General features: G+C 40.3%; 1 protein-coding gene and 1 long non-coding RNA gene across 2 annotated transcripts in view; one reads left to right on the forward strand and one right to left on the reverse strand.

Moving 5' to 3' along the window:
* Nucleotides 1-27,314, forward strand: part of LOC133665394 (uncharacterized) — a 707,793-nt gene that overhangs the window by 428,030 nt on the left and 252,449 nt on the right. The gene's annotated exons all lie outside the window — the stretch shown is intronic.
* Nucleotides 1-27,314, reverse strand: part of chn1 (chimerin 1) — a 68,604-nt gene that overhangs the window by 4,337 nt on the left and 36,953 nt on the right. The window contains exons 3-8 of the mRNA XM_062069919.1: nt 19,700-20,520; nt 18,376-18,460; nt 9,450-9,623; nt 5,723-5,800; nt 1,052-1,189; nt 745-850 (exon numbers count right to left, since the gene is read on the reverse strand). Coding sequence (XP_061925903.1) covers nt 745-850; nt 1,052-1,189; nt 5,723-5,800; nt 9,450-9,623; nt 18,376-18,460; nt 19,700-19,954 — 836 coding nt within the window. The 5' untranslated portion in view covers nt 19,955-20,520. The remainder of the gene's footprint in view (nt 1-744; nt 851-1,051; nt 1,190-5,722; nt 5,801-9,449; nt 9,624-18,375; nt 18,461-19,699; nt 20,521-27,314) is intronic.

Genomic DNA, 27,314 nt, shown 5'->3' on the forward strand with positions numbered 1-27,314 from the left:
ATACATATATATATATATATATATATATATATATATATATATATATATATATATATATATATATATACACACACACATATATATACATAAATAAATATATATACATCAATATATACATATATTTACACACACACACACACACACACACACACACACACACACACACACACACACACACACACACACACACACACACACACACACACACACACACACACACACACACACACACACACACACATACATACATAGATATATATACTGTATATATATACACATAATTATATATATACATATATTTACACACACACACACACACATACATATATATATACTGTATATATATATATACACATAAATATATACATATATTTACACACACACACACACACACACACACACACACACACACACACACACACACACACACACACACACACACACACACACACACACACACACACACACACACACACACACACTGCAACTTTCAGCAAGTTGCAAATAGACCTTTACTAAGTCTATATAAGAGGTAACTATGTTCTGGCTCGATATTAGAAACAGCTTACATATGATGCAGTGTACACTCACAAATATTGTTCAAATGAATACAAATATATACAATAAATACTTAATGAGGCAGCTCTTGTACTAAATAATCTTTTTACCTATCATTGTGGCCAGTGATTGTGTGCAAGATAATAATTTTCTTTAAGCCTTTCATTTTTCTACTGTTTGTCTTACCTTTTCAGGTGTGCCATGAGATACTTCAGTGTTTCGTTGTGGGGCTGAGGCAGCAAAGCCAGAGCCTCACGGAAAGCTTCGAGCTTCTTCTCTGGATCTGCGAGCTCTGATACACCAACAACATAATGGTTAAACATCTCCTGGGACACATTCAGTAAATCAATGCAGCTCAATGGAAGCCATCAGCCTCAGTGTGAGTGCACTAATGCACATTACAGTAAACACACTAGTCAAATATTCATTCAGGATTTCGGTTTGGTGCCGAGTGTGTTTTCACATCTCTGCAGGCACTTTGTCTGAGACTCACTTGCAGCCTCCATGAACCTCGGGTAAGCGTCGTAGGAGATGACGGGAACGGGCAAATCCCGAAGGTAGAGCTTCAGCGCGCCTGTGATGATATTGATGTCCTCGTAGGCTTTCATTGAGATATCCGTCTTCTCTCCGCCTGTGATGGGACAATGTGTGATGGGACAATGTGTGATGGAGGCAATGTGTGATGGAGGCAATGTGTGATGGAGGCAATGTGTGATGGGACAATGTGTGATGGGACAATGTGTGATGGAGGCAATGTGTGATGGAGACAATGTGTGATGGAGACAATGTGTGATGGGACAATGTGTGATGGAGGCAATGTGTGATGGAGGCAATGTGTGATGGGACAATGTGTGATGGAGGCAATGTGTGATGGGACAATGTGTGATGGAGGCAATGTGTGATGGAGGCAATGTGTGATGGAGGCAATGTGTGATGGGACAATGTGTGATGGAGGCAATGTGTGATGGAGGCAATGTGTGATGGGACAATGTGTGATGGAGGCAATGTGTGATGGGACAATGTGTGATGGGACAATGTGTGATGGGACAATGTGTGATGGAGGCAATGTGTGATGGAGGCAATGTGTGATGGAGGCAATGTGTGATGGAGGCAATGTGTGATGGGACAATGTGTGATGGTGGCAATATGTGATGGGACAATATGTGATTTGACAATGTGTGATGGAGGCAATGTGTGATGGGACAATGTGTGATGGGACAATGTGTGATGGGACAATGTGTGATGGAGACAATGTGTGATGGAGGCAATGTGTGATGGAGGCAATGTGTGATGGGACAATGTGTGATGGAGGCAATGTGTGATGGAGACAATGCGTGATGGGACAATGTGTGATGGGACAATGTGTGATGGGACAATGTGTGATGGAGACAATGTGTGATGGAGACAATGTGTGATGGAGACAATGTGTGATGGAGACAATGTGTGATGGGGACAATGCGTGATGGGACAATGTGTGATGGAGGCAATGTGTGATGGAGGCAATGTGTGATGGAGACAATGTGTGATGGGACAATGTGTGATGGAGACAAGGTGTGATGGGACAATGTGTGATGGAGACAAGGTGTGATGGGACAATGTGTGATGGAGGCAATGTGTGATGGAGGCAATGTGTGATGGGACAATGTGTGATGGAGACAATGTGTGATGGGACAATGTGTGATGGAGGCAATGTGTGATGGAGGCAATGTGTGATGGAGACAATGTGTGATGGGACAATGTGTGATGGAGACAAGGTGTGATGGGACAATATGTGATGGGACAATGTGTGATGGAGGCAATGTGTGATGGGACAATGTGTGATGGGACAATATGTGATGGGACAATGTGTGATGGGACAATGTGTGATGGGACAATATGTGATGGGAAAATGTGTGATGGGACAATATGTGATGGGACAATGTGTGTTGGACAATGTGTGATGGGACAATATGTGATGGGACAATGTGTGATGGGACAATGTGTGATGGGACAATATGTGATGGGACAATGTGTGATGGGACAATGTGTGATGGGACAATATGTGATGGGACAATGTGTAATGGGACAATATGTGATGGGACAATGTGTAATGGGACAATATGTGATGGGACAATGTGTAATGGGACAATATGTGATGGGACAATGTGTGATGGGACAATGTGTGATGGGACAATATGTGATGGGACAATGTGTGATGGGACAATATGTGATGGGACAATGTGTAATGGGACAATATGTGATGGGACAATGTGTAATGGGACAATGTGTGATGGGACAATATGTGATGGGACAATGTGTAATGGGACAATATGTGATGGGACAATGTGTGATGGGACAATGTGTGATGGGACAATATGTGATGGGACAATGTGTGATGGGACAATGTGTGATGGGACAATGTGTGATGGGACAATATGTGATGGGACAATGTGTAATGGGACAATATGTGATGGGACAATGTGTGATGGGACAATATGTGATGGGACAATGTGTGATGGGACAATATGTGATGGGACAATGTGTAATGGGACAATATGTGATGGGACAATGTGTAATGGGACAATATGTGATGGGACAATGTGTGATGGGACAATGTGTGATGGAGGCCAAGAAGGGCAGCAGGATGAGAAGCAGGTTCACGTTCACACTTTTCAACATCAACTCTGGAATAGGATGTGTACATTTCAGAGTGTGTGCTCTGGGTTGGACATTAGGCCGTGGCCTACTTGTGCTGGCAGGCAGAACATCACAGTGCTGTGAGCTGGAATGACACTCTGTCATGGATGATCTCCCACATGCCTCGTCCGAGAAAGACTTTTGTCCACTGCCGCAGTTCAAATTCACACTGTACTTGCTCTGAGTCCACACAGGATTTATGGAGCTTGCCGTTGTTTATATTCTGCATTCTCTTATTTCTTCCTGTTGCTTTCAAATCTAATACACCTCTAAAACAGAGTGATTTAATGAATGTGACATAATAATAATATAATGTTAAGTTAAGTTAAAGTACCAATGATAGTCACACACACACTAGGTGTGGTGAAATGTGTCCTCTGCATTTGACCCATCCCCTTGTTCACCCCCTGGGAGGTGAGGGGAGCAGTGAGCAGCAGCGGTGGCCGCGCCCAGGAATACTTTTTGGTGATTTAACCCCCAATTCCAACCCTTTATGCTGAGTGCCAAGCAGGGAGGTAATGGGTCCCATTTTTATAGTCTTTGGTATGATTTGGCCAGGGTTTGAACTCACGACCTACCGGTCTCAGGGCGGACACTCTAACCACTAGACCAGTGTTTTTCAACCTTTTTTGAGCGAAGGCACATTTTTTGCGTTGAAAAAATGCGAAGGCACACCACCAGCAGAAATCATTAAAAAACGAAACTCAGTTGACTGTAAAAAATCGTAATTGTTGGATATGACTTTAAACCATAACCAATCAATATAGCTCTTGTCTCAAAGTAGGTGTACCGTCACCACCTGTCACATCACACCCTGACTTATTTTGACTTTTTATGTGTTTTCCTGTGTGTAGTGTTTTAGTTCTTGTCTTGCGCTCCAATTTTGGTGGCTTTTTCTCTTTTTTTGGTATTTTCCTGTAGCAGTTTCATGTCTTCCTTTGAGCGATATCTCCCGGATCTACTTTGTTTTAGCAATCAAGAATATTCCAGTTTTTTTTATCCTTCTCTGTGGGGACATTGTTGATTGTCATGTCATGTTCGGATGTACATTGTGGACGCCGTCTTTGCTCCACAGTAAGTCTTTGCTGTCGTCCAGCATACTGTTTTTGTTTACTTTGTAGCCAGTTTAGTTTTAGTTTCGTTCTGCATAGCCTTCCCTAAGCTTCTATGCCTTTTCTTAGAGGCACTCACCTTTTGTTTATTTTTGGTTTAAGCATTTGATACATTTTTACCTTCACACTGCCTCCCGCTGTTTCCGACATCTACAAAGCAATTAGCTACCTGCTGCCACCTACTGATATGGAATAGTATTACACGGTTACTCTGCTAAGCTCTAGACAGCACCGACACTCAACAACAACACATCATTTGCAGACTATAATTACTGGTTTGCAAAAAATATTTTAATCTAAATAGGTGAAATTAGATAATCTCCCACGGCACACCAGACTGTATCTCACTGCACACTAGTGTGCCGCGGCACAGTGGTTGAAAAACACTGCACTAGACCACTGATGAGTATATTGTGTAAGTAGTACTAAGTAGTACAGTGTTTTTCAACCACTGTGCCGCGGCACACTAGTGTACCGTGAGATATTGTTTGGTGTGCCAAGGGAGATTATGTAATTTGACCTAATTGGGTTAAAAACATTTTAAGCAAACCAGTAATTATAGTCTGCAAATAATGTGTTGTTGTTGAGTGTCTGTGCTGCCTAGAGCTTGGCATATCAGCAGGTAGCTAATTGCTTTGTAGATGTCGGGAAGACGGTTTGTCATGATCACAATATGCGGGAGGCAGCGTGCAGGTAAAAAGGTATCTAATGCTTAAACCAAAAATAAACAAAAGGCGAGTGCCGCTAAGAAAAGGCATTGAAGGTTAAGGAAAGCTATGCAAAAAAAACCTAAAACAGAAGTGGCTGCAAAGTAAACAAAAACAGAATGCTGGACGACAGCAAAGACTTACAGCGTGTGGAGCAGACGGCGTCCACAAAGTACATCCGTACATGACAATCAACACCAAAATAGGAGTTCAAGACAAGAACTAAAACACTACACACAGGAAAACAGCAAACAACTCAAAATAAGTCAGGGAGTGATGTGACGGGTTGTGACAGTACACCTACTTTGAGACAAGAGCTATAGTGATGCATGCTTGGTTATGGTTTGAATTCATATCCAACAATTGCGAGAACAACTTTTTACTGTCAATATTGGCTGCTGAGTTTAATTTTTTTATGTTTTCTGCTCGCGGTGGGCCTCTGGATTTTTTCAATGTGCATTGGCTCAGAAAAGGTTGAAAAACACTGCAGTAGCATTACTCCCACCCGAGGTGTTGTTTTGACGCTGCATGTGAGGGACACTTCCTCCAGGGACATTACTCCTCCAATAAGTGTCACTCTCGTTAATCAGAAGTGACGGTCGGCCATCATGTGAACACATGCGGTTGTCTACACACGCAGTGTCTTTCTCAACAGAAAAGAAGGCAAACCTTTGTCGAACGCCATCTTGACTTCTTCCACCGAGTCGCTGAATCCAGATATTCTGTAGAGGCCTTCAGACTTCAGTCCTAGGGGGTAGAACATAGATATCACCACACTGCCACAAGTAACGTAGAACAATGAAGTACAAAACCCAAAACCAAGTTGAAGGCACGTTGTGTAAATGGTAAATAAAAAGAGAATACAATGATTTGCAAATCCTTTTCAACTTATATTCAATTGAATAGACTGCAAAGACAAGATATTTCATGTTCACACTGAGAAACTTCTTTTTTTTTTTGCAAATAATCATTAACTTAGTATTTAATGGCAGCAACACATTGCAAAAAATATGTCAGAGGGGCATTTTTACCACTGTGTTACATGACCTTTCCTTTTAACAACACTCAGTAAAGGTTTGGGAACTGAGGAGACACATTTTTGAAGTGGAATTCTTTCCCATTCTTGCTTGATGTACAGCTTAAGTTGTTCAACAGTCTCCCTTCTGCTATTTTAGCCTTCATATTGTGCCACACATTTTCAATGGGGGACAGGTCTGGACTACAGGCAGGCCAGTCTAGTACCCGCACTCTTTTACTATGAAGCCACGTTGATGTAACACGTGGCTTGGCATTGTCTTGCTGAAATAAGCAGGGGCGTCCATGATAACGTTGCTTGGATGGCAACATATGTTGCTCCAAAACCTGTATGTACCTTTCAGTATTAATGGTGCCTTCACAGATGTGTAAGTTACCCATGCCTATGGCACTAATACACCCCCACTTATACGATATCGATATTGGAGCCTTGATTATTAGCCGATACCGATATTGATCCCATACAATACCAGCACGAATCATACATACTTTTTGTGGAGTGTTAGAAAAGCTTGATCATGTAAAATTACGCGGGCAGACAACAATGGTAGGTATGAAAAACTAACCTACTTATTATTAACCATCTAAAATGGACTTATGCTGTGTCTAAGCTGAGGTGGAGTGGTAATTGTTTTTGGTAATGCCTATTGACCACAATATATCATTAAGTATGTGATGCAGTGTGGCGAATGATGCGGACACGTTTGTTACCGGATACTTTCTAAGCCTTGAAAACTTTGTATCTGTAAGCAATATTCAACTATAATTATTGTATACTTGTTTATATTGACCCATGTGGTGTTTTGGACTGCAAAATTGTTCAATAAAGTACACTCGTATGTCTATCTCGTGTGATACTGTGAAGTGAATTATGTCGCGCCTTTCTCTAGTGACTCAAAGCGCTTTACACAGTGAAACCCATCATATAAGTTGCATTTCAACTGGGAGCAGGTGTATCGAGCCCAAGGACACAACTGCAGTGACTAGGAATGGCGAAAGTGGGGCTCGAACCTGGAACCTTTGAGTTGCTGGCACAGCCGCTCTACGGCGACCCACTGTAGCTGCGAGCTCCGAGTAGCCTAACCATGTTTACCTTTTGTAAATGACCTCATTAAAAACAAGAACAGACCAATCTTGTGTGCTTATTGGAGGACATTCAGATGTTAACTGGCTGTCCACCTATGCACACGTTAACATGCTGCAGGTGAGCACGGCCACCGCTGCTGCTCACTGCTCCCCTCACCTCCCAGGGGGTGGAACAAGGGGATGGGTCAAATGCAGAGAGTAATTTCACCACACCTAGTGTGTGTGTGACTAGAGAACAAAAAAAGGAAAGGAAAGGACAGCTTGTAGCGGAGCACTTATATGATACTTGTTTTTTTTGTTGATACCGGACCGACCATTCCTACGCTGCACTCCAAAAATTGACCAACAATCTGCATGAGCAAGGGGAAAAAGTCGGCCTACGTATAAGCCAAGAGAAGACCAAGGCCATGACCGTTGCACGAGACCAAAACGTTCCACTGCTCACCGTAGGCGAACAAGGCATAGAGTACGTTGAGAACTTCACGTATCTTGGAAGCAACATCTCAAACACTGGAGACGTACAAAAGGATGTACAGACCAGAATCGGAAAAGCTGCAGGAGTCTTCCAACGCCTCCGGAATATCTGGTCATCAAAATCTATCAGTACGTCCACAAAGCTGCGCCTCTATATGTCAGTGGTCATCCCTACAGTGACCTATGCCTGTGAGACATGGATGAAGACATCAACCATTACAAACAAGCTGGATATCTTCCACCGACGGTGCCTCAGATACATCTTGAGGATCTCATGGAGAGACCACATCACCAATGAAGAGGTGATGAGAAGGGCAGGGGTAGCACCATTGTCTGACATAGTCTCTGATATGAGAAGGAGAATGGCTGGACACGTACTCCGACTGCCAAAAGAGAGACCGGCAAGTGTGGCAATGGACTGGGTGCCAGAAGGGGGAAAGAGGAAGAGAGGACGACCAAAGAAGACGTGGAGACAAACAGCCAAGGAAGACCTGAGAGAGATGGGAGTCAGCTGGCATGGAGCAAGAAGGGTTGCCAGTGACCGGAACAAATGGAGGGGACTCGTTGCCCAATGTTCCAACAGGAATGGGAGGAACTAAGTCTAAGTAAGTCCGGACCGATATCCAATATCAATATTGGATCGACACACCCCTATTAAAAACTATTATATCTGTATAGATCAGACCTGGGCAAATTAAGGCCAGCGGCCGCATTAAGCTTTTCAATCTGGCCCGCCGGACATTCCCAAATGTTTTTTTTATATATTTAAGATGGAAAGTGTAGCTGCCATTATGATGTGCAGTGATGTTTTCTAAGTCTTGAACTATACTAAGTATTTCAATGGTTGGAATATGCACTTTTGCATGATATACTAGTTACTAGGGTAATCTAATTAGCTACTATGGTCATCTAATTAGTTACTATGGTCATCTAATTAGTTACTATGGTAATGTGAGACACAGAAGCTCAGACGAGGCACCAAGCAGTGTGGGTGGGGAGCGTTTCCATAGAGTGTTTCCAGAACCTGAAATGCGGGTGTCAGGGACAGACGTGGAAGGAGATTTTTACAACAAAGTTGTAAAGCTTAGTGATATATCACATATATCAGATAGTAGCTGTTTTGTTTTTTTTACCCTTCGTGTTCATATTTCACTGTGTTTGTTGCATTTTTGTTGTGTTTCGCTTGATTGTAAAATACGTGGCTAGAGAGGGGGTGTGACGTTCATATGTTGTTAATATTCAGTGTTTTATCCTTCATAGTTAGTATTGTAAATCCCACATTCTTTATTTCCATGTACATTCTGGGTGTCTCATTCAGTAAAAACATTTTAAAATTCCATTCCCTTTTTTTAAGGCGGTCTGTCATTTTTAGCGTTCAATCAGACATTATTGTGAGGTTTTCTATTAGTGTTCCTAAAAATCAGATATACTGGCACCCAGACACATTTTTTCTCTAAATTTGGACACCTGAGTCAAAGTAATTGCCCAGGCCTGGTATAGAGGATTATATTTAAAAACTATCTAAAATAATAGGCGGATAAAAAATAGTTTTCTGCATCACTGGGCAGCCTAATAAAGACATACATCAAACTAAGACACGAACATCCATCAGGGGCAGAGGATGAGGAAGCAATAAGCTCTTCTAACAGTAGAAAACTGTCCTGTATTCCTCTTTCCATGTGCACAATTATCTGAAATAATGGCGTAAAGATAAATGCTATGATGGTTGTAATATCACAAGACTAACAAATAGTCATTCTGAAGATTTTTCTCGCGCCAATACATTTGAAAAGACGCTCACCTCTGGACTCGATCTCGCGTATGCACATGTCCACCACCATGGGCCGCGCCGTGTTGTGAGCCTTCACCAAGGTGCTGAGGTCGCAGCTGTACACTTTGCGGATGTGTCTCAGGCTGGGCTTGCAGTTGTTGGGAACCAGAGAGGAACATTGCTTGTGCACGTTCACGCCGCAGTCTGCAAGACACAACGTGAGCAGGTCGTGAAAAGCGGAAAAACTCTCGTTTACCTCTTTGTCACGGTTCTTTGTCAAGCATAATAAGATTTTGTTGACGAATTCTTTCAGTTCAGTAACCTCATTTAGCTATTGTGTTGATTAAAATTCCAGTCTGAAATAATTGCCGGCTTTATTGAAAAAACAACAACAAAGGACTTATTTTTCTCAATCAATCATTAAGACCCTTCCTCTGACATGTAAAGCGACAAACTCAGTCTATAGTTGTTGGTTTTTGGACTCTTTGGCCCACATTAAATAATAATATCAGTATATAAAATGACAGCAAATAATAATACCACATAATGGGTGCATCCACCCTGTTGAAGAGACTCCACTGAAACTCAAACATACATATACACATACTGTACATATACAGTACATTCACTGTACAAACATACATATACACATACTGTACATATACATTCACTGTACAAACATACATATACACATAGTGTACATATACAGTACATTCACTGTACAAACATACATATACACATACTGTACATATACAGTACATTCACTGTACAAACATACATATACACATACTGTACATATACATTCACTGTACAAACATACATATACACATACTGTACATATACAAGTACATATACATACATACACTCATGCACATAATCACGTTTCATCAAACATAAACTAACGTTGTTGCCCTAGGGTAAACTGGGTAACACATGGCACATAGGGCTGCAACAACTAATCGATTACATCGATTAAAATTGATTACAAAAATTGTTGGCGATTAATTTAGTCATCGATTCGTTGGATCTATGCTATGCGCATGCATTTTTTTTTTTTTATATATATGTATATACATTTTTTTTTTTAATAAACCTTTATTTATAAACTGCAACATGTACAAACAGCTGAGAAATATAAGTATGGTGCCAGTATGCTGTTTTTTTTCAATAAAATACTGGAAAGGATAAAAATGTAGTTTGTCTCTTTTATCCGATTATTAATCGAATTAACAATAGACAGATTAATCGATTATCAAATGAATCGTTAGTTGCAGCTAAGGCTGCAGCTAACGATTATTTTTCTATCGATTAATCTATAGATTATTTTTTCGATTAATCGGTTAATCTATAGATTATTTTTTCGATTCATCTATAGATTATTTTTCCTTTTACCGATTATTTTTTATTTTATTTTATTTAAAATGAAGATGAAAAAATAAAAGTAGGCCAGTTTTTTCAAAAGGCATGGCTTTTATTTACAAAAAAAAAAGGTATGGCCACTCAGTCAACATTGACAACAACATGTCAAAATATTCTGTAACAATGTAAACATTTAAAACTTTTAACATTTAACAAAATTAAAAGTAGCTTATTTGCTTTTTAATGTGCAAATATAAAAGTAAACATCCAGTGCAAATCTTAATATTCTGCAATAGTATAAGCATTTCAAAAGTAAAAGTATCGCTTATTTTGCTTTAAAATGTGCAAAAATAAAGATAAACATCCAATACAAAAAAGTGCAAAACGAAATATTCTGTAACAACAGTGTAAACATCTCAACAAAAGTGAAAGTATTGCTTATTTGCTAAAATGTGCAAAAATAAAGATAAACATCCAATACAAAAAAGTGCCAATCTAAATATTCTGGAGCACTGTAAACATTAAGTATTGCTTTTAAAATGTGCAAAATAAACATCCAGTCCAACACAGTACACAATAACCAATTCTACTCATTCCAGTGAGTGACTAACAGTTGTAATGAAGAAAGGTTAGCATGTCTACTTGCTTTGCTTCTTTTCTTGTTTACAATATTCCCAGCAGCTGAAAATAGGCGCTCAGAAGGGGTCGATGTGGCTGGAACTGAGAGGTAATTAGCCTTCACCTCAAACCAGGACTGTGAGCGAGCTGAGCTGCAGTTTAAGTTTCTAGTAGGTCAACGGGCTCATAGTGATGTTACTAGTAGTTGACTGGGAGGTGTTTATTATCATTTGGGGAGAGTCAGCTGCCTGATGCTCACCTGCTAAACACCTATCTGCTCGACGCTGAAGCGCTGACTACATGCGCTATGAATACGCACTGCTGATTGGCTGATAATGCTTCGTGTGTACCAATCAGATGGTTGTGTGGGTGGGACAATGCTGCGTGTGTACCAATCAGATGGTTGTATGGGTGGGACAATGCTGCGTGCTGAGGCAGAGGCAGAGGAGCAAAGCAACTTGTTAAGACTTTAGCAGCTAAAGTTAGCTTTAGCTTAGAAACTCGTTCGGTACGCCCCCGTACCGAACCGAAAGCCCCGTACCGAAACGGTTCAATACAAAACACATACCGTTACACCCCTAGCAGATACAAATGACACATTCATGTTTTTGTGTAATGATGACAACGTATGCTAACGCGGACGATTGACTAGTTGATGGTTGATGGTTTTCTTTTCAAATGTTCGTTCATAGCCGTTGTGCTGCTATGATAGGCCATTTCCGCTCGACACAGTGTGCATACAACAACATTATTAGGCTGTGTATTGAAATACTCCCACACTTTTGACGACTTTTGGCGTGCGTTTTCCCCCTCGCTCGCACAGTCTGCTTTGCGCTCCGCCATGACGGTAGTGTGACGTAAATATGCGACGCGTCGACGCACAAAAACGGCGTCGACGTATTTACGTAACCGATGACGTCGACTACGTCGACGCGTCGTTTCAGCCTTAGTTGCAGCCCTAATGGCACACTGACACAGCTTAACCCATTGTTACTATAACAATCTACAAATATAATATAGCTAGCTTCTCTTTCTTCCCCTCCATTTTTCTGCTTTCTTTTGTATCTCCAGTTATCATTATGTATATGTATTTTTGCATTTGAACAACTGTATTGTTGATAATAGAAGTAAATTATTGGTATTGTTCATTATCAATAGTGATATTTCTATTGGTATTTGTATTGCTCCATTTGTAGTGTAATAATGCTCATTGTCATTTCTGTATTATTATTTATTTCACTAACTGCTTCTTTGATATCACTTTTACGATCATATTTGTACATATCCTATTTGCTGATGTTGCTCTATTGTTGTTGTTGTGTTTGCTGTTGTTGTTTTTGTCTCTCTGTCTTATCCCCACAATTTCCCCCCCTGTCTTCCTTATTTTTTTCTTTCTATCCCCTCCTGCTCTGGGCCGGCTGCACCAAATGATAATATAAATACCGTATTTTTCGGAGTATAAGTCGCTCCGGAGTATAAGTCGCACCGGCCGAAAATGCACAATAAAGAAGGAAGAAAAACATATATAAGTCGCACTGGAGTATAAGTCACATTTTTGGGGGAAATTTATTTGATAAAACCAAACACCAAGAATAGACATTTGAAAGGCAATTTAAAATAAATAAAGAATAGTGAACAACAGGCTGAATAAGTGTAAGTTATATGACGCATAAATAACCAATTGAGAACGTGCCTGGTATGTTAACGTAACATATTATGGTAAGAGTCATTCAAATAACTATAACATATAGAACATGCTATACGTTTACCAAACAATCTGTCACTCCTAATCGCTAAATCCCATGAAATCTTATACGTCTAGTCTCTTACGCTCCCAACAGGTATAAAAGAAAGGGCATCTCTATCTTCCTTCAAAACCGCAATAAAAGTTCACCTCCAGGCAGCTACAACCCTAAACTAACACCCTCCCCGATTGCTAATAATCAAATGTAAACAATCAAATGCAGATACTTTTTCTTATGCCTTCTGAACTCTCTCTCTCTCTCTCTCTCTCTCTCTCTCTCTCTCTCTCTCTCTCTCTCTCTCTCTCTCTCTCTCTCTCTCTCTCTCTCTCTCTCTCTCTCTCTCTCTCTCTCTCTCTCTCTCTCTCTCTATGTCCACTACTTGATGTCCATATCCTACCCCCCGCCCCCCCCTCCACACCCCTGATTGTAAATAATGTAAATAATTCAATGTGATTATCTTGTGTGATGACTGTATTATGATGATAGTATATATGATAGTATATATCTGTATCATGAATCAATTTAAGTGGACCCCGACTTAAACAAGTTGAAAAACTTATTCGGGTGTTACCATTTAGTGGTCAATTGTACGGAATATGTACTTCACTGTGCAACCTACTAATAAAAGTCTCAATAAATCAATCAATTACGTGAATGAGCTAAATAATATTATTAGATATTTTACGGTAATGTGTTAATAATTTCACATATAAGTCGCTCCTCGAGTATAAGTCGCACCCCCCGGCCAAACTATAAAAAAAACTGTGACTTATAGTCCGAAAAAAAAACGCTACATTTAATTAAGTCAAAATACAAATAAGGCAACAAAATAAGTATCCTACACTTGTCTTTTGTAAAGTAAATGTGAACAGCCGATATGGGCATCTACATCAACTATATGATTTGCCTGAGAAGCTGGACAGGACAAAAAAAAGAAAAAAAAAGAAGAGACTCCACTGCGGCTTTGTAACGGAGGCGGATGCTAAACACTAAGCAAGGATGAGAATGCCGCCGCTGGTGCGCTCTGTTCTTTTTTTCTTTGCTCTCAAATCCAAGCTCGTGCAGCACAATGGCAGCGGAAGCAGCAATTCAGCCGCTGCGGGCGACACTAGACCTACTTTCACAGACTAAAATGGAGCAACTCCTCCAGCTCTTAGATCTTTTTAGTCCTCTCTAATTTCAGAGAGGTTTTTACCCCCTCTATCCCTGTTTAAAGTCCAACTCCCACCCAAAAAATTCTACTTTTCAATTTTCACTTGCAAAAGCGTGCGCCATAAAGAGAGGAAGCTACTCCATGCAGAACCTGAAGGCATTATTTAGATTAAGACGAGTCCCAGGAGAAAAGGTTTCAGCATTGATATGCATTGGTGCAGAAATGTAATTACCTTAAGAGATGATTCTCTTAAGGATATGTGACAGGCTGTGTAATGGAGGCCTGTGTCCATGTGTGCAAACTGATGGCCTCGTAGGTCTCAGGTGGGGTGGGTGAGGGCGTCAAAGAGACACCAGCAGGCTGGGGATTCAGTTTTACTGCCCTGTCAGCATTTTGGCTGGTTGCTATGGCGAAGAGGCTACAGTTTAATGGGGGCGTATTTCTCTCACCTTGTTTGACCCACACTCGTGTTTGTAGGTGTGATTTTTTTTTAAATAAATAATGAATATTTCATCAATCTAAACACCGAGCTGTGTGACCAAACTGTGGAAGAGGCTGCATTTTAATTTATGTGGAAACCGAGCTGCTTCCCCTCGCTCCGAGCTCGGCACCTCATTAAAGAGACATGCCAGCTTTGTTTTCCTTCGCGGGCATGATGGGATGAGACTGTAGAGGTGGGGGTGGTTGAATGAGGGTATACACTGATGAGGAAATGTGGCACAACAAGCACCGAGCAAAGGCTGCCTCCCTGGCGCCAGGCCAAAACAGTTGAGCTCCTACAAAAAGCTGGAAAGGGGGTGTTGGAGCACTTTTTTGCTATGCAAATCTGAGCACCATGAGAGACTTTGGTGCCCTAGATTCTGGGTAACTGTGGTGGAGAGGGAAGGAGGAATGAAAGGCTCTGTAAATGCAGACTGAAAACATATGCCTCTTTAATTTGATTGCTGTGGAGCTTTCAAAAACGGGAGCATCAACAATTGACGTCTACGGTGTGTGTTGTATTAGTGTGACACACTTTGTTTCATCAATAATACATCAAACAGGCATCACAGCAAGACATGAATTTGAAAAATTGCAATGAGACCGAAGCATCACCAGTATTTGACAAAGTGATGAGAAAACTGTTTTTCTTGAAGAAAAAACTGTGCGAGTTGTGGGAGAATAGTTGAGCATTGTGCAATCCATTATTAGGTGATGATTTAGACACAGCTAAAAATAAAAATGATTATTTTGAAGCAATAAAGTCAATATTTATTTTTTAATTTTGCTAATGATTTACAATCCTTATGTGTACAGCTCCACTAATGGACATTGGAGTGTTACTTTCAAAGGCAAAATTAAAGTATTGCTAGAAACATAATTTTATATGGGACTTTATTGTATTATATGCATAGTACATGTTCCAAAAAGAAAAAAGCATAAAACACCACCAGAATTAGAGATGTTACAAGTCAAAGTGATGAAGCTTAAGATGAATATAAAGGCAATTGCATTTTATTGATATTTGAAATGTATTCAATGTTTATCAATGAATATTTAAGTATACTAAATGTAAAAAAGGGACTAAATATTCAAAATAAGATCATTAAATGAAATTTAGTTTGGTTACGCCATCATGAGCGCAACACAAGGTTGTAAAAGTTTCAACTACAATTCTAAATAAGATGTCAAAAGCAAACTGAAATCAAATATACACAGCTTAAAGATTGATCAATAGCTATTTAAATGTAGTAGTACATAAATATGATTTATCAAAATATAAAAGAAATATACGTGAACAGAACGCTCATGATGGTTACACCAAAAAGTAACGCTATGAATCGCGTTTTTCCAAGTTTTTGGGGCATTTTTATTCTATTTCCAAGCATCTCCTTTTTATTATCGTTGATTTTAAATGGTCAAACTAATGCATATTACATATGCATGCCCTAGTAAACAAAACAAAAGTCATATTTATTTCGATTGTTACATTTTGAAGTACATTTGTGCAGGTGGGTGCGAATGTACCCATTACCAGAGCTGTACACACATGAGAGACAAGAACAAATACTACAGTTTGTCTTTCTTTTTCATCTCGTAAATAAACGTAAATAAAAGTCTGCATACGACAGAGCCTACGGGGTCATGAAGTAATTATGTCTATTCCGACCATTAAACCTACTGGGAAAAGAAACAAAAAGCAACAACAATTTTGTGACCTGAATATTAACCAGGTGTTAGAGATATTGTTATTATAAGTGCTAACGTTGATAATAGAGGTCAATTATTGTTATTATTCATGATCAATAGCGCTATTTCTATTGGTATTTGTATTGCTCCATTTGTAATGTAATAATGCTCATTGTCACTTCTGTATTATTATTTATTTCACTAACTGCTTATTTGCTATCACTTTTACCACCATATTTGTACATATCCTATTTGCTGATGTTGCTCTATTGTTGTTGTTGTTGTTGTTATGGTTGTCGTCTCTCTGTCTTATCCCCCTCTTGTCCCCACAATTTCTCCCTCTGTCTTCCTTTTTTTTCTCTTTCTATCCCCTCTTGCTCTGGCCCAGCTGCACCAAATGATAATATAAATACATTTAATAAAGTCCAATACAAATAAGGCAACAAGAGAAGTATCCCACACTTCTCTTTTGTAAAGTACATTTGTACAGCCGATATGGGCATCTACATCAACTATATGATTTGCCTGAGAAGCTTGACAGGACAAAAACATAATATAATAAAATAAATAAAAATAAAAATAAGCGCTAACGTTAAGGACCTACAGTATTTTTTAGCGGCGCATTGATCAAGAGAGGTAACTCCCCCCTATGCTGCTGTATTGACATCATGAGCTGGTGAGCTGCTTTGTCTCCTCTGAGCTCGTAAAAGCTAATTCTAGATTATAAATCACGCCTGTGAACATATATCAAGAAGTTGGTACATTTTGACAGCCGACTAAGCCCCGGAAATGGCGAAAAAACCCCGAAAAGATGCTTAGTTCCACCCATATTTTGTCTTTGCGAGGATTATGATTAATTCTTCATCTAAACGGGATAATGCCAACATCCTATCAGTTCGCATCCCAGTGAGCGCAGACATAGTACAGTAAGTGTTATTTTATTATGTGATGAGGTTTGTTTTTAATCAATGCGCTGCTGTATGCTTAAAATGATCAAAACACGTAAATATTACATGCTATTATGACTGTGCTCATTACTGATTTACATATATACTACCGTGAATGGAGGGAAGTGTTAGGATATTTGTGTGCTTGTTTTACATACACTACCGTTCAAAAGTTTGGGGTCACATTGAAATGTCCTTATTTTTTAAGGAAAAGCACTGTACTTTTCAATGAAGATAACTTTAAACTAGTCTTAACTTTAAAGAAATACACTCTATACATTGCTAATGTGGTAAATGACTATTCTAGCTGCAAATGTCTGGTTTTTGGTGCAATATCTACATAGGTGTATAGAGGCCCATTTCCAGCAACTATCACTCCAGTGTTCTAATGGTACAATGTGTTTGCTCATTGGCTCAGAAGGCTAATTGATGATTAGAAAACCCTTGTGCCATCATGTTCACACATCTGAAAACAGTTTAGCTCGTTACAGAAGCTACAAAACTGACCTTCCTTTGAGCAGATTGAGTTTCTGGAGCATCACATTTGTGGGGTCAATTAAACGCTCAAAATGGCCAGAAAAAGAGAACTTTCATCTGAAACTCGACAGTCTATTGTTGTTCTTAGAAATGAAGGCTATTCCACAAAATTGTTTGGGTGACCCCAAACTTTTGAACGGTAGTGTAAGTATTGTGAATGATAGACAAACTTCCCCCCAAAAAGTGCAGCTGTAAGATTGAATGTAAAATGATCCCTTTTGCTCACAAACATGGAGCAATAGATGTTACATCATTGCTTTGAAGCCCTCCTTTCATTCTATCATACAACCCCCTAATCCAATGTTTTCACTGTTTGGATTGTAGATTATAGGGAAATAATCCAGCTCCAGATGCACTAAAAACCAAGTAACCCATATACAGAAATGCTCACTTTGTACTTTAAACAAGCTGTGATTTTTAAACTGTACCTGCACATTTGACCCCTTGAGCCATCAGCCCCCACATGAAGTTGGCACAGTGGTCACACCAGTGAGGCCCGCGGAAAGTGTGGACCTGCAGCAGGACAGGGATGGATGTTAGTGGTTATGTCACCAAGTAGGAATATGAATTGTAAATATATTTGCATGTAAGTTTCCTTTCAACCACTCATTTAAATACTTATAATAGAATCTATATCAATGATAAAAATGAGTGAGTAGAACTGTGCCTATTCCAAACAGCTACCCAAGTACCCCAATATGGTTGTTTGCCCAGTAAAGACTGAACAATATGATCTACGTGTTCATTTAAGTTCAAACAAAACATGGTAATGATAACAGAAGAACGTGTCGCCGTTGCTATCTAGGCAAAGTAGGGTTTGACACCTCCACCGGCGTGAACGAAGTTTGCTATGGAAACAGCCAGCTCCACCAGGTAACGACAGCACAGCCAATCAGTAAGGCCTCTGGGAGCCAGACGCATCAGTACGAAGCATCGCGTCAACAGCCGCTGCAGCAGGCGAATCATCTACGATTAGTTGTCTGCTGTAGCGACTGTTGACATGATTTACTTGCATAACCTCCCAAGAGACTCAGTGTTTAGCCATGAAAAGTAGACCCCTGAACAGTCTAAAATTAGCGTGAAAATATGAATATTTTGCATTGCCACCTGCCTGAATTTAACTTACAAATCAGTGAAATAGTTCATTAACATGCAACATAATCTAATTCACAAAAATAATGTTATCAGTTTCTGATCAAGACGCAGAAATAATAATTGGACTTTTCAGGTTCGAAGCTACATCTGGGTCCAAGATGTTTGTTGTGGTCTCTTGTGAATTGGCTGTTAAATATAACCGCACTCATTTATGCTAAATAGAAACATTAAGCATTTGAAGGGAACAAAGAAGAAGGCAAGAGGATGGCAGCGGTTCAAAGCCTGTCGAGTAGTCTTTCTCTTTCTGCGCTCAATTGCTTCAAAGCCGACCCAAAACAGGAGCCTGAGAGCCAGATAGGTGTATCCCCGAGTACCGTTCCCCCCACTCCATCAGCTTAATCTCTCCATCTGGCACTCAAATTACCAGCAGCGGTACACAGAGCACCCCACAGATTTTCTTTTCATCAGACAGACCAAAACAGTTCGGTTTTTTAATCGCATCTCCCACTCAGCAACCCCCTCCCGCCCCCCAACCATTTCATAGCCCTCAGGGGAAGCGTGAGAAGCTGCCCTGTGGCCACACATGATGAAATGAACCCAGCATTTTGAAAGGGAACCCAAGCAAACTTAACTAGAGTTTTTAAAATCCAGTCTCACCTTGAAGTTATGGACTTTCTCTGATCTTTGCGGTCGGTCGGTTTCCTTTAGAGAGGCTCTACGGACCAATGAGGTGAGCTGTGAATAGGCGAAGAGTTTAAGGGGCTGCCAGAAGGTGGCCGAAGGTTTCTCTGGCCCCATCCTCATCCCCAGAGCGGCTGCCAAAATCTCTTCCTGGTTGGCCTCTCGCTTGTTGGCCCTGTGCACTACGGACTTGTCGTCCTCCTGAGCCTCGTAGGGCTCTTTGGACGGCATCCTAGGCTCAGCCGTCAACACGACTCACATGAAGTCACTCCCTGATGCTCAAAGCAAGTCCTCAGCAGGCGACATTATGATGGAGAATTTTCCAAATTAAAAAGAGTCCTGATATGGCAAGTCACAGTTTTGTTTTGGTAAAAGAAAGGCTGCCTTTGGTTTTCATGTGGCTCCGCCGGAACATGTACGCAGATGAGATAATCCTCTCCTCCCTGTGCTGAGCTGATATTTTCCCTGGAACAGAGGCAGCACACTGTGTTTGGATGCTGTCAGGACTGGCAGAGTGAGGGGGAGGAGTGCAGAGGGGGTGGACCCCGTAGTAGTCACGGACGATTAAATGGATCCCACCAGCCAATGGCGGCGTGCGTTCATCGGCTACGGCGGCTTCCACCCCACCCCCCACAATCCATCGTCATCAGATAACCGAGCAGGGGAGCTGGAGTGGGAGTGGGCCGGTAATGAGCGACGAATGAGTCAAGCGTCAACACCGGAGCACTTGCGAGAGCAGCGGGTCGTTAAAGGGAGATTGTAGTTTGAACATCACAGTAACAGCGCTTGGATGGGACCTGAAAGAACAAAAATATGAAGCCATTAAAAAGTGTAAACTGGGACTAAGAAAAGGGATTAGTCAGGGTGGGATGGCTCAGAAGAGCAGTCGCCCACTAACTGGAAAGTTCTCTGTTCACTACCGACCATAGGCATCGATCTACATTTCTGCCAGCGGGTGCTCGGTGTGTGTAGTAGTGTTGTCTCGATACCGATATTTTGGTACAGGTACCAAAAAGTATTTTGGTACTTTTCTAAATAAAGGGGACCACAATAAATGTAATTATTGGCTTTATTTTAACAAAAAAATCTTAGGGTACATTAAATATATGTTTATATAGGGGCGGCGTGGCGAAGTTGATAGAGTGGCCGTGCCAGCAATCGGAGGGTTGCTGGTTACTGGGGTTTAATCCCCAAATCCCCACCTTCTACCATCCTAGTCATGTCCGTTGTGTCCTTGGGCAAGACACTTCACCCTTGCTCCTGATGGCTGCTGGTTAGCGCCTTGCATGGCAGCTCCCGCCATCAGTGTGTGAATGTGTGTGTGAATGGGTGAATGTGGAAATACTGTCAAAGCGCTTTGAGTACCTTGAAGGTAGAAAAGCGCTATACAAGTATAACCCATTTATCATTTATTTATTTATTATTGTAATTGAAACTATTTTGTTTCCATTGGTGACTTTGTATAAGAACCAACCAACGTAACGTGTGGAGTCCCCCAAGGTTCAATCTTGGGGCCGACTTTATTTAACATCTATATGCTCCCACTAGGACAAATCATGCAAAATAATAACATTGACCATTATTGCTATGCCGATGACACCCAAATCTATGTAGCACTTTCACCAAATGACTATCGCCCCATAGATCTTCTGTGCCAGTGCATTGAGCAAGTCAAACACTGGATGTGCCAAAATTTCCTACAACTAAATGAAGATAAAACTGAGATAATTGTTTTTGGTGCTAAAAAAGAAAGGTTTAAAGTCGTCCAACACCTTCAATCACTGTCCCTGAAAACCTCAACTAAAGCCAGAAATCTAGAGGTTATTTTAGATTCTGATTTACATTTCGACAGTCACATCAAATCAGTAATAAAATTGGCCTACTATCACCTCAAAAATGTAACAAGACTTAGCGGGCTCATGTCAGCTCAAGACTTAGAAAAACTTGTACATGCCTTTATTACCAGTAGGCTAGACTATTGTAATGGTCTCCTTACAGGTCTTCCCAAAACAACTGTCAGGCAGCTACAGCTTGTTCAGAACGCTGCTGCTAGAGTTCTAACAAAGACCAAAAAATGTGAGCACATTACACCAATTCTTAAATCCTTACATTGGCTCCCTGTACATCAGAGAATTGATTTCAAAATCCTCCTGCTCAAATATAAATCACTACATGGTCTAGGGCCGAAGTATATCACTGATATGCTCCCACTATATAAGCCCTCTAGATCACTAAGATCTTCTGAGACCAATCTGTTAGCGGTTCCCAGAATAAACTCAAATCAAGGGAGAGCATCATTCAGTCACTATACAACAAATAGCTGGAATAAACTTCCTGAAGCTGTCAAACTTTCCCCAACTCTGACTACTTTTAAAACTAGACTGAAAACATTTATGTTCACCTTAGCTTTCAGCTAAATCTTTTAATCTTTTAACGTCCGCACTGTTTTTATTTTTATTGTCTGCATTTTAATTTTGCTTTTATTTTCTTTCATTTCACTTTGTTGTCTGTGAACTTGAAGCACTTTGAGTATGCCTTGTGTATGAAAAGTGCTATACAAATAAAGTTGCCTTGCCTTGCCTAATTTAGTCCTTAAATAAAATAGTGAACATACTAGACAACTTGTCTTTTAGTAGCAAGTAAGCAAACAAAGGCTCCTAATTAGTCTGCTGACGTATGCAGTAACCTATTGTGTCATTTATCTACCTATTATTTTGTCAACATTATGAAGGACAAGTGGTAGAAAATTAATTATTAATCTACTTGTTCATTAACTGTTAATATCTGCTTACTTTCTCTTTTAAAATGTTCTATCTACAGTTCTGTTAAAATGTAATAATCACTTATTCTTCTCTTGTTTGAACACTTTACATTCGTTTTGGATGATACCACACATTTAGGTATCGATCCGATACCAAGTAGTTACAGGATCATACATTGGTCATATTCAAAGTCCTCATGTGTCCAGGAACATATTTCCTGAGTTTATAAATATAATATAAATTTAAAAAAAACTAAAGAAGATTTTGTGATTTAAAAAAATATTGATGTAATCACAGTAGTATTGACTAGATACGCTATTGTATGTGGTATCATTACAGTGGAGGTTAAGTGTAGATCCACCAATGGCGTTTGTTTATATTGTAGCGTCCCGGAAAAGTTGGTGCTGCAGGGAATTCTGGGAATTTGTTCTGTAGTGTTTATGTTGTGTTGCGGTGCAAATATTGTTCAAAAATGTGTTGTCGTTGTTGTTTAGTGTGGTTTCACTATATGGCACATATTTATGACAACATTGGCATTGTTCATACGGTCACTCTTAATGTGACATGTATGGCTGTTGAGTAAGTATGAATTAATTCGCTCGTGTGCAGTCTGTTCAAAGTCAAAATGAATGTGTGATTAGATCATAATGACATTTTGGATAGGCTTTGTTAATAATATACTATATAAATTGTGACTTTTCTATTATGTATAACGGACCAGACCCACCACAAAATTAACAACAAGGTTGATTTTTCAAAAACTATTTGAAAGATTGAAAGTTGCCATCAATCTCACGTGGGTGCTCGGCATTGTCCGTGGGTGCTCGGGCCCCGGAGCACGAACGGGATCAGCGCCTATGCTACCGACGTGTCCTTGGCAAGATGTCACCCACTTTACCAACTGTGTCACCCACAAATAGATGCTTTACTGACCAAAATGCTATCCTGCGACTTGGACCCCACACAATGCACATTGCTCCTCTAGAGGATGAATTAAATTGGACCCTGAGGTCATGTCTTCGGTATTCTTTAAGGCAGGGGTCGGGAACCTTTTTGGCTGAGAGCCATGGAAGCCAAATATTTTAAAATGTATTTCCATGAGAGCCATATAATAATTTTTTAACACTGAATACAACTACCATATTTTCCGCACTATAAGGCGCACCTAAAAACCTCCAATTTTCTCAAAAGCTGACAGTGCGCCTTATAATCCGGTGCGCCTTATACATGGACCAATATTGAGCCACAACAAACCTAAACTTCATTGTCATAAGGTTTAGGTCTCGCAACTACGGTAAGGAGCCGCCAACTTCTTTTTCTATGGTAAGCAGCCGCCGACTTCTTTTTCCCCCGTAGAATAAGAAGCACTTCCAACCCAAAAATGGCTCCTATTAAGAGACACGCTTACGACACAGGGTTTAAACTTAAGACGATCAGTCACGCAGTAGAACATGGGAATAGAGCAGCAGCGAGATAATTTAACGTTAACGAATCAATGGTGTTTAATTCGGACACTGAAGAAGAAGAATTCGAGGGATTCGTGGATGAGGAATAACTTCATAAAGTGAGCTTTACATGTTTATTTTGTGTGTTGTGTTGTGTGACATTAACGTTTGAGCAACATTGAGTTATTGATATTGTTATTGCTCTGCACTATTTCGAGTGTTACTATATTGTGATTGCACTAACCTTTAGTTTACCGTAACAGTATCAGACTGTTTTTTACGTGTTTATTGAATCAGGGAAAAGTTCCCCTCCACTATGTGATATAAATGTTGCACTACATGATATACCTTGCTGTTGTTAAAAGATAAACAAAACACCACATCACTGACTTTACCTTGAGGAAAATAATAAAACAGCTGTTTATTCATTTTGGGAGTGAACAGAGTTGTCAGAACACTGGTTTGTAATCTATTAATAAAGTTTGACTGACCTATCTGATTGTTTTGTTGACATTCCCTTTAGCGCAGCTCCATCTAATGGATGCATAGGTGCGCCTTATATTAAAACAAAGTTTTGAAATATGCCATTCATTGAAGGTGTGCCTTATAATCCAGTGCGCCTTATAGTGCGGAAAATACAGTATATGTGTGCATTTCTAAGTAAGACCAACATTTTGAGAGTATAATAAGTCTCTTATTCTTTTAAATTACATTGTTAATCTGAAGCTATCCAATAATAAAAAAAATACTTCTTACCATTAATGCGACTTCTTGAACAGGTGCGGTAGAACACGGATGGACGCATTAAAATGCATGAGAATGTTTTATATTTTAAACGTTACTTTTAACACTGTCATTACCAGCGGAATTATTCATTACTTATCGTGTTAGGCAATGTCAGCTAAGATTTATCTGAGAGCCAGATGCAGTCATCAAAAGAGCCACATCTGGCTCGAGAGCCGTAGGTTCCCTACCCCAGCTTTAAAGGCCTACTGAAAACCACTACTACCGACCACGCAGTCTGATAGTTTATATATCAATGATGAAATCTTAACATTGCAACACATGCCAATACGGACGGGTTAACTTATAAAGTGCAATTTTAAATTTCCCGCAAAACTTCCGGCTGAAAACGTCTATGTATGATGACGTATGCGCGTGACGTCACGGAGGCAACGGAAGTATTGGTACACCATTGTGTTCCAATACAAACAGCTCTGTTTTCATAGAAAAATTCCACATTATTCTTGACATCTGTGTTGGTGAATCTTTTACAATTTGTTTAATGAACAATGAAGACTGCAAAGAAGAAAGCTGTAGATGGGATCGGTGTATTAGCGGCGGACTACAGCAACACAACCAGGAGGACTTTGAGATGGATAGCAGACGTGCTAGCCGCCGACCTCACCTTGACTTCCTCCGTCTCCGGGCCGCCGACCACATCGGTGATCGGGTGAAGTCCTTCGTCGCTCCGTCGATCGCTGGAACGCAGGTGAGCACGGGTGTTGAGCAGATGAGGGCTGGCTGGCGTAGGTGGAGAGCTAATGTTTTTATCATAGCTCTGATGAGGTCCCATAGCTAAGTTAGCTTCAATGGCGTCGTTAGCAACAGCATTGTTAAGCTTCGCCAGGCTGGAAATTATTAACCATGTATTTACAGGTCCAGGGTTTAATAGTATTGTTGATTTTCTGTCTATCCTTCCAGTCAGGAGTTTATTTATTTTGTTTATATCTGCATTTGAGCCCGATGCTATCACGTTAACTCCGTAGCTAAAGTGTTTCGCCGATGTATTATCGTGGAGATAAAAGTCACTGTGAATGTCCATTTCGCGTTCTCGACTCTCATTTTCAAGAGGATATAGAATCCGAGGTGGTTTAAAATACAAATCCGTGATCCACAATAGAACAAGGAGAAAGTGTGGAATCCAATGAGCCAGCTTGTACCTAAGTTACGGTCAGAGCGAAAAAAGATACGTCCTGCACTGCACTCTAATCCTTCACTCTCACGTTCCACATCCACGAATCTTTCCTCCTCGCTCAAATTAACGGGGTAATCGTCGCTTTCTCGGTCCGAATCTCTCTCGCTGCATTGTAAACAATGGGAAAATGTGAGCAGCCCTTCCTCCTGTGACGTCACGCTACTTCCGGTATAGGCAAGGCTTTTTTTATCAGCGACCAAAAGTTGCGAACTTTATCGTCGTAGTTCTCTACTAAATCCTTACAGCAAAAATATGGCAATATCGGGAACAATTACCAAGTATGACACATAGAATGGATCTGCTATCCCCGTTTAAATAAAAAAAAATCATTTCAGTAGGCCTTTAAGGGGACAAGAAAGTACGATGACTGACAGCAGATATACCTGCACCGCTACATCAACTGCACCTACCTCTACATCACCTGCACCTACCTCTACATCACCTGCACCTACCTCTACATTCTCATGCATTTGGTTAGACCATCCTCACGATCTTTGGTTTGTACACAATCTGATGTGACGAAAATGGGCCGTCAACACAAAGTTAAATTATATAGACATCATTTATATTGGTTTCACTCTGATTATCTACTTCAGATAATGTAATAACCACAATTACATTGAAATAGGGATGTAACGACAACAATTTCATATTACGGTTATTGTGACCAGAATTAACAACAAAGTAATGTGTAGACAACTTTTTTTTACTTCGCACTGCAAGTCAAACACAATTATGTCCGCCATGTTGGAGTCCCTTGTAGACTACTATAGTGCAACATTTACACACCGGTGCAGAGGAAGCTAGTTTGTCAACTCCTTTCACTAGAGTTCATTCTTTATCGTCGCAGGCAAGTAAAGAGGTATCCAAACTAAAAGTGGAGCGGAGAGAAGCTTTGAAGAGAAGTGTATTTATGTAGAATGACATACCAATCCGTGGCATCTGACAGAAGGTGAATCACAACATTAAAGACACCAAACAGAGCTCTGGCATCGCAGGCCTACTGCTCAGCGACGGGGCCTCCAGTGCCAAACAGATAAAAGACGGCAAGATCCATTGTGTGCACCGATCCATCCTCTCAGACCATGAGCACTTTAGAGGGGTTTCCTACTGTAATTGTGTTGCCTGCTGTTAAGTGCAAAAGGCGTGTCCAACTCTCAGGATGTGGTTCACTTTGAACGCAGCTGTAATTGACTGATTGATTTACTCTGCACTCAAAATTGTCCAGAAACGAGACTCTTGGGGGTGGACGCCCAAAGTACAGTATCTTTCACATCTTTACAATGTATCCGGCTCTTTCTTACTTCTCCTTATGGTTGTTGCAAAAATGTAGACAAAACTGCACAAAGTTTTGTGCTATAGCATAAGAAAAACTGATGATTTTGTAGCAACTTGAGTGCGACAAT

Source organism: Entelurus aequoreus, linkage group LG14, assembly GCF_033978785.1.
Source record: "Entelurus aequoreus isolate RoL-2023_Sb linkage group LG14, RoL_Eaeq_v1.1, whole genome shotgun sequence".
Taxonomy (NCBI): domain Eukaryota; kingdom Metazoa; phylum Chordata; class Actinopteri; order Syngnathiformes; family Syngnathidae; genus Entelurus; species Entelurus aequoreus.